Below are 11,251 nucleotides of genomic sequence, written 5' to 3' on the forward strand. Positions count from 1 at the left end.
AAAAAAAAAAAAAGAGTGGGGAATTAAAGGCAACTCGTAAGTACATCACTTGAGGAACAGCAGGTAAAATGGAGTGGTGGCAAATGACACTACCCAAGGGACAGAAGCAACAGATTAGACAGCATATAGAAGTATGATAGCTTAGGGTAACAAAGAATGGCATATTACACAACACTTTTTTGGAAAATTAAAACATACCATATGCACATAAAAACATTCCTCAAAAACAAACGGATATACGTAACATTAAAATATTAGAAAACAGGGCAATGAATGTACAAATGCACTACACACAATTGATGTGTGTATGGATTGTGATAAGAGTTGTATGAGCCCCTAATAAAATGATTAAAAATAAATAAATAAATAAAATATTAGAAAACTAAAATATTAAGGTAGCAGACGGGCACTCGGTCTCTACTCAAGTACACCCTCAACGCAAGAACACTTTGTTCTAATAGCCTGGCATTCTGTGATGCTCACCTTCCCGACACGATGGCTGAAGTCAAAATGGGTGCATAAGCAAATGTGGTAAAGAAAGCTGACATTGCCTGATTATTAAAAGATACAGCACCTGGGGTCTTAAAGGCCTGAAGTGGCCATCTAGCCGGGAAGCAACAAAGCCCACATGGAAGAAGTACACCAACCTACATGATCACGGGGTATCGACGGGATCAGGTAGCAGAAGACCCAAAACAAAGAAATATATCGATGCAAATATCTGAGTGGAGGTCAGAGTGGAGACCCAAAGCCCATCTGTAGACAAATGGACATTCCCTCACATACGGATCACAAGGAAAGAATGAGAGAGAGAGGGTACAGCACAGCACCGATGGAACACACACTTTCCCCCTAGTTCTTTAATGTTCCATCCCCACCGCCAGTATCATCCCAGTTCTACCTTATAATTCTGGGTAGACCAGAGCATGTACACTAGTACAGATAAGAGCTCTCGATATGGAATCCAGGACAGATAAACCCCTGAGGAATAGCAGGGGAGTAGTGATACCAAGAGGGTAGGGGGAAGGTGGGAGGAGGAGGAGAAACGGGGAACCGATTACAATGATTAACCTCTAATTCCCCCAACCCCACCCCTTCCCAGGGGAATGAACAACAGTAATATGGGCGAAGGGAGACAGTGGGCAGTGCAAGACATGAAAATAGCAATAATTTATAATTTATCAGGGGTCCATGAGGGAGAAAGGGTAGGGGAGGTAGGGGAAAAAAAGAGGAGCTGATAACAAGGGCTCAAACAGAAAGAAAATATTTTTAAAATAATGATGGCAATGTATGTACAAATGTGCTTGATACAATCAATGTATGGATTGTTATAAGAGCTATAAGAGCCCCCAATAAAATGATTTATTAAAATAAAATATTAGAAAACTATACTGGCAGGCTGGTAGATGGAGATCCAGAATAGAGATAAAAGGGGGAAATGTGATAAATGAGAAGAGTCTTGCACAAAACAACAACTTTAGAGTGCCATTAAGGGAGAAGTATGATTGTTTAGGTCTGAACCTCAGGTTCTACTATCTAAATAAAAAAGTCCTAAGATATTCCAATAAGAGAGGTAATTCACTCTTGAATGATCCTTCACAAAGATACGCTTACAGAGTTGCAAACATAAATCTGGACCAGTGTTTCCCAAAGTGGGAGATACCATCCTGGAATGCTGGAAGTATCCGGGGAGGCTGAAAGATCAGATACCTATACTTTAACTTGTATAATGTACTAAAGTACAAACTTTTTTAATTGCCAGAGCAGTACTGAATTTTTTCTTTTTTTATTCTGAAAAGGGTATGGTAGGGTAAATAAATTTGGGAACCTATGTTCTATACCCAAACCATGGTATTTTCAATTGCCTCATATCCATGTGAAAGCTGGATGCTGAATGAAGAAAACCACAGACTGGCTGCAATTACATTGTGGTGCTGGAGAAGAATAACGAAAGTACTGTGGACTGTAAAAGGACAAACCCACCAGTCTTAGAAGAAGTAGTGCCAGAGTTCTTTAGAGGCAAGATGGCCAGACTTTGTCTTACGTACTTTAGACATGTTGTCCGGAGAAACCAGTCCCTAGAGGACACCCTGCTTGGTAAAGTGGATAGGCAGGTAAAAAGAGGAAAGCCCTGAAGAAGTGGCTACAACAATGGGGTCAGGCATAGGAACAATTTTGAAGATGGTGTAGGACTGGGCAGTGCTTCATTCTATTGTGCATAAGATTACTATGGGCCCAGAACTGACCTGACGGCACGATCCAACATGTTCTAGGCCAGTGGTTCTCAAGCCGCAACCCTTTAATACACGTCCTCATGTGGTGGTGACGCCCAACCATAATATTATTTTCATTGATACTTTATAACAGTAATTTTGCTACTGTTATGAATTGTAATGTAAATATCTGATGTGCAGGATGTATTTTCATTGTTACAAATTGAACATAATTAAAGCATATTATTAATCACAAAAACAATGTGTAATTATGTATTGTGAAATATTTATTTTTAATGACAAACAAATGAAATTTTGTCTTGAAGCATGACGTATCATGGGTCACATTTTTCACACCGGGTACTTGTATGTGGGCGTATCTGCATGTGGGCGGACCCGCCTGGAGACAGATAGAGTGGTGTCTCAGTTCCTAAGACCATCAAAAATATGTGTTTTCCAAAAAAAAAAAAAAATGTGTTTTCCGATGGTCTTAGGCGATCCCTCTCAAAGAGTCTTTTGCCTCCAAAGGGGTCCCAAAACACAGATTGAGAACCGCTGTTCTAGGCAAACAAAAGTGGAAGTGGGGGGAAAATTAAAGAAATGAACGAATTTGACAGGATTTTGAGTTTTACAGCATTTTGTCAGTAGTCTATCAAGCGTACCGAAGGGAAAAGTTACGCCAACTGTGAATCTATTATCAGTGAAGGCATGGAAGGCAACAGCAAAATGGATTAAGTGCATTTAAAGCAAATGAGCCCATGTGTCCCTCTGTCACCGATAGAATAGTCAGTTGTCTGACTTCACTGATGACCTGGCAGATCTCACTGTCTTGTTTTCTTTTTCTTTTTTTTTAACTTAAACATTTTTTTTCATGACTTAGAAGAAAATCCTTGTTTGTCAATTATTGTTGGTTCCAATTCTTCAAGAGAGTCATATCTACGGTACTTTATAACATTCACAGTATTAACCTTTCTACAAGAAAAATGGGCCAGGGCGTGGTAACAAAGTTTATTTGTGTCCTCTAGATAAAATCTCAGTTATTATTAGGGTGTATATCTCAGAGGTGTTATGTCATTGGAGGTCACCCTCCTGAAGTTGTGTTATATGTTATTTCTGTGTTCCAGTGTATGAAACCCAGAACTGGTGAACCTATAGGGACAGCAAGTAGAATAAGGGTTTCAGGGTAGGGGTGGGGTACAGTGGTTAGGAGGCGGGTGTAAAAGGGAGACCATGTCAAGGAGTCCAGGAAGAAAAAGAATGCTTGAAAACTGACTGTGGTAGAACTGTACGATTCTGCTTGACGTGATTGAACTATGGAATGATATATGTATTAACTCCCAATTAATAATAATTTTTTTAAATATTAGTTAAATATAAAGTTCTCCAGCCAAAGGAAGAGAGGTCTTAAGATAAAAGATTGAAATACCTGAGGTATATTGTGTTTTCCATACTTCCAAAACTTATTGTGTGATAAAAGAAACTTAAATTTCTCCTCCAGAGAATTAATCTCATTATCAGGCAAGAGGCAAAGCATTTTCTTTAGAGCCAATAATGAACAAGTTATAACTCGATAGAATTTAGCTTGTCTTTCTTCTTCTGGAACAGTTCTTGATGGGAGGGGAGGAATGAGAATAAGCCAAATTACATATTTGACACTTCTATTTCTTAAGTTTTATCATTAAATATCTATGATAGTTGCTTTCAAATAGCAAAACAAATACTTTTTTAGGACAATACTTTTATTTCTACCTTCTATTTCACTGCATAGTGTTCCCTCAAAATACAAACATACATAGAGTTTTAACCACATACATTTCTGCTAATACAAGATAAAATGGATAAAAAGTCATTAGTGCATTGCTTTCAGGAGCACATAGCCAGGACATTCTAGAGAAAAAATAGCAAAGTGTTTAGAATCATTTACCCTTTGAGGCCCCAATAATTTTATCAGAACCTATTAATAAACAGAAAATGTTGCTTAGATCTATTCATGGCTCTTCAATGATTTTTCATTAAATCTTAAAAGTAACTGCTATGATTAAAAGGGGTAAATAGAAAAAAAAATTTTTAATGATCTCTTTCTAAAAGAGCCAAACACATATGTGAAGCACCCAGGTAATTCAAGTTAAATAGTAGCACAACTTACAGATAAAAGCCCTGAAAATAGCACCTGCCCATAGCATTTTGTCAAATAATTTCATCTCTTCTTTAAAAATCATATTGAAATTAATTATCTGTTTATGATGAAGAGTGAAATAAGTCCGTAAAGTGGTACGGGGTGGGAGCAGGGGTTAGGATAACTTACTGTGGGTCACTGAGTGTATCAGGTGTTTCTTTTATAAGATGATCATGAAGCACCTGTGAGGAGAGAGATCCCAGAGCATGAAGATTTTATTGAACCATCAATGAACAGATTCAGCATAAATAAGATAAATCTATTTTAAAATCCCAAAACACCTCATCTTACCTAATAGTTTTTACCTTCTTACCAATAAAATAGTTTCAGAATTATTAAGTTACAAAACTAAAATATTTTCACCTGTTCTTCTTCCACTACCAATCCCCTAAGACACACAGTGGGTTAGACATAGGACTGCTAACTATAAGGTTAGCAGTTTAAATCCACCAGCTGTTCCATGAGGAAAAGATGAGGCTGCCTGTTTCCTTAAAGATATGCGAAGGGGTAGTCAAAAAAAAAAAACCAGAATTGAATTATGTTGAGCAGAGCTTTCATAGTACGCATTTTTCCCTCTAGGAAAGCATCAAGCAGCTTGCTATCAGTAAGTGCACCCAGTGGCGTCCCCTGGGAAGTTTCTCTCTGGTCACGGTGAATTTTTCATTAAAACCATTTCACTCAAGAGAACAGTGTGCAGCTGTGAAATTTTGCTTCCTGCTGGGGGGTTGGGGGGATGGGTAATGCTGCAGAAACTTGTGGCGTTGACCACAGCTTACAGGGACAGCGCTGTGGGAAAAACTCGAGTGTATGAGTGTGGGATACAAAAACATTTTTCCCCAGGTTGTCTTCTGCTTGCTAGCTCATTGTGTAGTCAGCTGCTTAGTTTTCTCCCTGAAGGCACCAGCCATCCAGAGTAATCAGACTATTGTCTGTCCCACATAGGTGGGGCTCACATCCTACTAATAAGGATAGTGATTGTTTCCCTGGAGATCCCAGAGACAAAGTAGAACCCACTCAAGGATGACCAAGGTCAGGCTGCCACCTTGAGTCTAGGGTTCGCCCATCTTGTCACATGTGTACCCCCTAGTCCCTCCCCTTCCTATTATGTGTACACCCCTAGCTCATCCCCTTCCTGTGACGCATATGCCTATTGTACAGCCTCTTCCTGTGACATATGTGGTTACCTGTAATCAGGGAGGCTCGCACGCCCCTAAGTATATAAAGGCCTTGGTCAGAAATAAAGGGGGTCTCTCCTCCCCATTCTCTCTGCGTGGACCTGGCTGCTGAGATCATAACCGTCCTGGAGGTGAGCATGCTACCATAAAATGTGTCTGACTCCTTTATTTTATCTTCTCTCCTCTCCTATCATCTATGACTTTACTATGATCTTTATATATTATAAGCAGTACAGTTGCGCTTACAGACCCCACATGGTTGTTGTTAGAGGCTGGTTTACTCTAACATAGGAGTGGTTTTCTAGTTTCATATAAGGTGAAATACCCATTAATGACAAACCTCACTCTGGACTACAGACCACTGAAGACAGGGGCAAGTTATCTGAACTCTTGGAGCTCGGTTCAGTGAATTTTAATGGAAGACTTGGGAATTAGAAGGGTCCCTGCAAAATTTGTGCCTCTGGGTCTGACTGACTGAGAAAAAGAGCATCAAGTGGAAACATGCCTTGCTTAGAAAGAACAGCTCTAAAGTGACCCAGACATTTTTCCAAGGTCATTACTGGTGACCCCAAAAACAAACATCAATCAGCCAGTGGAAGACACCATCGTCACCTTGCCAAAAAAAAAAATCTTGTCAAGTGAAATCAAAGATCAAGATGATGCTCATTTGTTTTTTTTTATTTGAGGGGGATAGTGCCTTTGGAGTTCATTCCATTCGGTCATACGGTTAATCAAGCTTTCTATTTAGAAGATTTGAAAAGATGCGTAACAGTGTGAGACAAAAGAGGCCTGATTTGTAGCAGATGGGGACTGGTTTTGCCACCATGGCAATGCACCTGATCACCAACCATCTCAGTGCGCCACTTTTTGGCAAAAAAAACCCAGCATGCCTCTCTTGCCCCATGCACCAACTCACCAGACCTCACTCCATGTGACTTCTTTTTGTTTGCTCAAATGCAGAGGGACATGAAAGGACAGCAATTTGACATTGTAGAAGAGGTGAAGAAAAAAACGAGAGAAGTGCTGTCAGCCATCCAAACAGATGAGTTTAGAAAATGTTTCCAAGAATGGAATCACAGATTTGACAAATGTATTCCATGTAATGGAAAGTACTTTGAAGGTGATAAGGTTGTTTGGTAAAAAAAAAAAATTTTAATATATAGCTTTGGGGAAAAAAATCTGTTTTTTTGAGGTACCCCCTTGTACAGTCTCAGAAAATCTATGGTAGAGTTCTACTCCATTCTACAGAGTGGCTATGAGTTGCAACTGAGGTGAAAGAAATGAGTTTGGGTTGGTTTTTAAAGTCAATACCCAGGGTTGACTGCTGTTGGTGTATAGAGGATAGAGTACTCCCACGCCCCACCCCCCGCCCCAATTCCAATATCCATCCAGAAGAATTTTCTCCTAAAAACTCCTGGCAACTTGCTCCCTCATGTCTCTTCCAAGCAAAAAATACCCCATTAGTGACTTGGAGAGAGAAATCAGTTATAATTTTCTTCATTCATCTTGATAGTCTCCCTACCCACGGAAAGCAATATGCACTGTGCTTTCCTCCATCACGGCACAAGGTCAGGCTTTCCAATACGTCTGCTGACTTACCCAGAATTGATCGTACAGTAACAACTATAACTAACATAACATTCACTACACTTTTCTGTATGAATTTCACGCATGAACTAAATTAATTCCAACAACTCTATATGTGGGAAACTAACAGGGAAATATGACCAGGACTATATTCCCTAACTTATAACAGAGGGAATCTGGATAGCTAGTATTCCACGGTAGGAAGGCCACCACTTTGGTAAGTTAAGAGATAAAGTCCAAGTACATTATCCTGCATTAATTATCATTCCCACAGATTCTTCCCTAACAGCTATGCTGCCTTAAAGTGAGCACATGTCTGATTCTGTCTCCCTATAGAAGCAGACATTCTTGTTATCTCCTCCTGCTATGGCACCCCTCTCCCCTCATGTTTTCCCCCAATGAAGGTATTGGGTTTCCTCACCCATAAGCTCAGGGACTTTACTGTGATTACGACCCACCTTATGATGTATCTAACTTCTGAATATGCCTGTTTTATGGCTACCTATAAATGTCCCAAGACAGTAAAAACTCACTCTCTCTTCTCCCACCTCCACGTGGACCACCAAGAGAGGCTAAAGTGAGCACGCTACCATAAAATGTGTCTGACTCCTTTATTTTATCTTCTCTCCTACCTTTCCCATTCTCTATGACTTTACTATAATCATTATATATTATAAGGTGACCAGATTTTAACATTGGTAAAGCGGGACACCATTGATAAAACCCATATCCTGGTGAAATAGCCACATGGCAGCCGGAAACCGTATACCCTAGATTGTCGTGCATTCTTTCCAAAAATCAGGCCTTTTTTAAAACGCCACAGGACACGGGAAAAATTGTTAAATATCGGGACTGTCCCGCCAAAATCAGGATGTCTGGTCACCTTAATGTATTATCGCCGTACAATTGTGCCTACTGACCCTGGTGGTTGTAAGAGGCTGGTTTACTCTGACATCTATAAAGTTCAACTTCCATTTTATAGACGAGGAAATAGAGGCACGAGAAGTTTAAGCAATTTTCCCATGTCACACACCTAATTAATGGCATTATGAGACTGGAACCCAAGAGTATAACCCAAAGTATATGTTCTTATAGACTGTATGGTATGTCTTCAGCTTTGACATTTTGATCTCCATCTGCCTGGCTCCTTGCTATTTAGTTTTGAACATGGAAAAGTTTGAACCCAATAGTTGTAATGAGCTGTGAAATAACCAACTAAAGAGAAAATACGTAACCCACATGATCAGTCATCCATCTATAACAAAGTCAAGAACAGAAGAGGAAACGAAACCAAAAGATCTGTGAACAGTCAAATTAGTTGTCTCAAACTCTATTTTCCAAAACTCTTAAGTGACTAAATCTCAAGACTTCACTCTCATAACATTATCATTTGTTATTTTTAAATAAACCAATTAATCCGAATTTGTGGAAAGCTTAGGAAACTCCCTTTAAGAATAAACCTACTACTCCCTTACCAACTGTCTCATTATTAGGCATTTTGCATTTATGACAATAGTAGAAAAATCTACTACCCAACTCTTTTGTGCATTCACAATGTACACCTGCAAAAACATGTACATTGCAAGGCAACAGTAATGCTGAGTGTGATGGCTACAGCCATGTGTCATTTTGCTGGTTCATGGCTGGTTAAGTAACATTTGGCATTTATGTAATGATATAATTTGGAATTACATTATGATGTAGTCATCCTCCATTTTTTATTAATGACTTGCTCTTAGGGAGCTAACCATGTTGCAAAGTGAGGAGTGCACATATGGTTAAAGTTACCCTCTCCCCAGGGTGGGGGAAAAAAACAAGCTTGACATACCTGAGTGAAGAATGGACGAAAGAAGAATCTAAATGGAGAACTAGAAAGTACAAAGATGGATGAAGGTGAGGGGGTAGGAAAGTGCTGGAAGAGATGAGATAGGTGAGTATAGAGACCAAGATAAGGAATCTGGATTTGTAAATGTAGTGGGAAATCAAAAGAGGGCTGACTAATGGAAGGAGGAAGGGAAACGGGAGGAGAGCACATAGGATGATTCACAGGGTGCTATGGAAGACTATGGAGACTATCAAATCAGAGAAATGCACGCATAATTTTTTTAAAAGAATCTCAATTCCTCCCTTAATTATAGTCTACCTACTTTTATTTCTTGATATGATTCTAAAAACCTTGGTTTTTCCCATTCATATATTGGTAGAAAAGAATGAGGGGAAAAAAATGAGCAAGGACACTGTTCGCTACAGACACACTGAGAGCAACAAAAACTTAAAGACAATATCCACCCAGCAAAACAAGTGTGGAATAACTTTCAATACGCTTCATAAGACTATAAATTTACAGGACCTTCTTGAAGGAAAACTTGCCAATTTTTAAATGTTTCTTATCCTCTGACGCAACAATATCTACTTATAATAATTATTGCTCTCTCACAAGGATATGAGAGGAAAATTCAAGAATGTTCACAGAAGCAATGTATATTATAGTGAAAGTTAGGGATAAAATAATAGGTATATTTTACTGTAAAAGGTGTAAAATACAATATACCCAACCAAAGCAAACAAAGAGAATGAAGTAGATCTGCATGTGTATGCCAACATGGAGTAAGAGAATATTAATTTACATTTATTTGAAACGCATGTTTGGATACAGATTATAAAGTGCATACCTATGTTTTTGGGGTAACATGATAAATGAAGCTTTATAAATTAAAGATGGAAATTTCAGAAAAGAAGATTCAGTTCAATGTATTAATTTTGCAGAGAACCCTAAATAATTAACTTGGTTAAATACCATTTTTAAAGGGTAACCTTTCATTATTAAAAGTAATTCACTTACTCATTCACCCATAATGCCAAGTAAAAGAGCTGTCATTATAATATACTATATCACTTATACACTTAAGAAAGAAGGGAGCAAGTAGAGACTGCTTCCAAGAACTTACACTGGCAATTTCATCCTTACAAAATGCTATAGCTTCAGGTTGTTTGCTTGGAGGAAAAGCTGCTTCAAATGCATCTTTAGCTGCACATGCAGCTGGTGTATAGGTATCACACTGAGCCATTAGCCAATATCCCATTAAACTTTTTAAATAGGGAGCCAAGTGTTTCTTTACTTTAAGAATGAGTTTCTCAAAAGCTTGCTGTGTGGCTTCTCGAACCCGGCGGTCATGATCCTGTTGAAAATATAAAGGTGATTTTTAAATAACACTAGCCCATAAAAACAAACAAAAGCATTTCTAGATATGCTATAATGACCCATTACTAAGAATTCAGCTAGAAACAGAGCTAAACTGAATTCAGTGTTTGAAAACATCAAAAAATTGTTTGTTTAATCAGAAGTTACATCAGTTGATTATATGAGTACAAGTTAAAAAGCATGCTACAAACGCACTGAAACCTTATTAAACAAAGCGTGAAGTTTATGTTGTTCACTGTGTCCTTCCACCATGGGCTACATACTTCTGAAGGTAGGATTTCCACCTCGGGAATCCTGCGCTCTTCAATTTACACCACATCAAAATGACAGTTTTGGCATCTCTGAGGGACTCAAAACACATTTCTTTTAAATGTTCCTTGATTTGGAGGAAATGAAAAGAAGTCCGCAGGGGCAAGAGACAGGCTGTAGGGTGAATGGGGATAAGATGCCAAGATGAAATTCTCTTAGACAGTCCTGCTTTCTTTGAAGAATGAGCAGATACATTGTTGTGATGAAAAAAAATTTTCTTGGCCTTTTCCTCACCAATGCAGTTTGTAACATCTATAACACTGCACAATAAGCCCCCATGATCTCAAAAACCCCGTACATCCCTCAAGAAAGCCTATCAAAAGATTACCCGTTAGGAATTCCAAGAAACAGACACCATGACCTGACTGAATGTATGGTACTAGCAAATTCCGGTGGAAGCCACTGGTTTTTTTGTTTTGGTTTGGTTTTTTTTTAAATCGTTTTATTAGGGGCTCATACAACTCTTATTACAAGCCATACATACATCAATTATGTAAAGCACATTTGCACATTCATCGCCCTCATCATTCTCAAAACATTGGCTCTCCACCTAAGCCCCTGGCATCAGCTCATTTTTCCCCTCCCTCCC

General features: G+C 38.8%; 1 protein-coding gene across 1 annotated transcript in view; it reads right to left on the reverse strand.

Annotated features, from left to right (window-relative positions):
• Positions 1–11,251, reverse strand: part of LTN1 (listerin E3 ubiquitin protein ligase 1) — a 90,204-nt gene that overhangs the window by 67,275 nt on the left and 11,678 nt on the right. Inside the window, exons 4-6 of the mRNA XM_045284657.1 lie at positions 10,100–10,330; positions 4,519–4,571; positions 3,640–3,820 (exon numbers count right to left, since the gene is read on the reverse strand). Of these exons, the coding sequence (XP_045140592.1) occupies positions 3,640–3,820; positions 4,519–4,571; positions 10,100–10,330 (465 nt within the window). The remainder of the gene's footprint in view (positions 1–3,639; positions 3,821–4,518; positions 4,572–10,099; positions 10,331–11,251) is intronic.

Source organism: Echinops telfairi, unplaced genomic scaffold (genome assembly GCF_000313985.2).
Source record: "Echinops telfairi isolate 266 unplaced genomic scaffold, ASM31398v2 ScPeMD7_7469;HRSCAF=8507_0, whole genome shotgun sequence".
Classification (NCBI taxonomy): domain Eukaryota; kingdom Metazoa; phylum Chordata; class Mammalia; order Afrosoricida; family Tenrecidae; genus Echinops; species Echinops telfairi.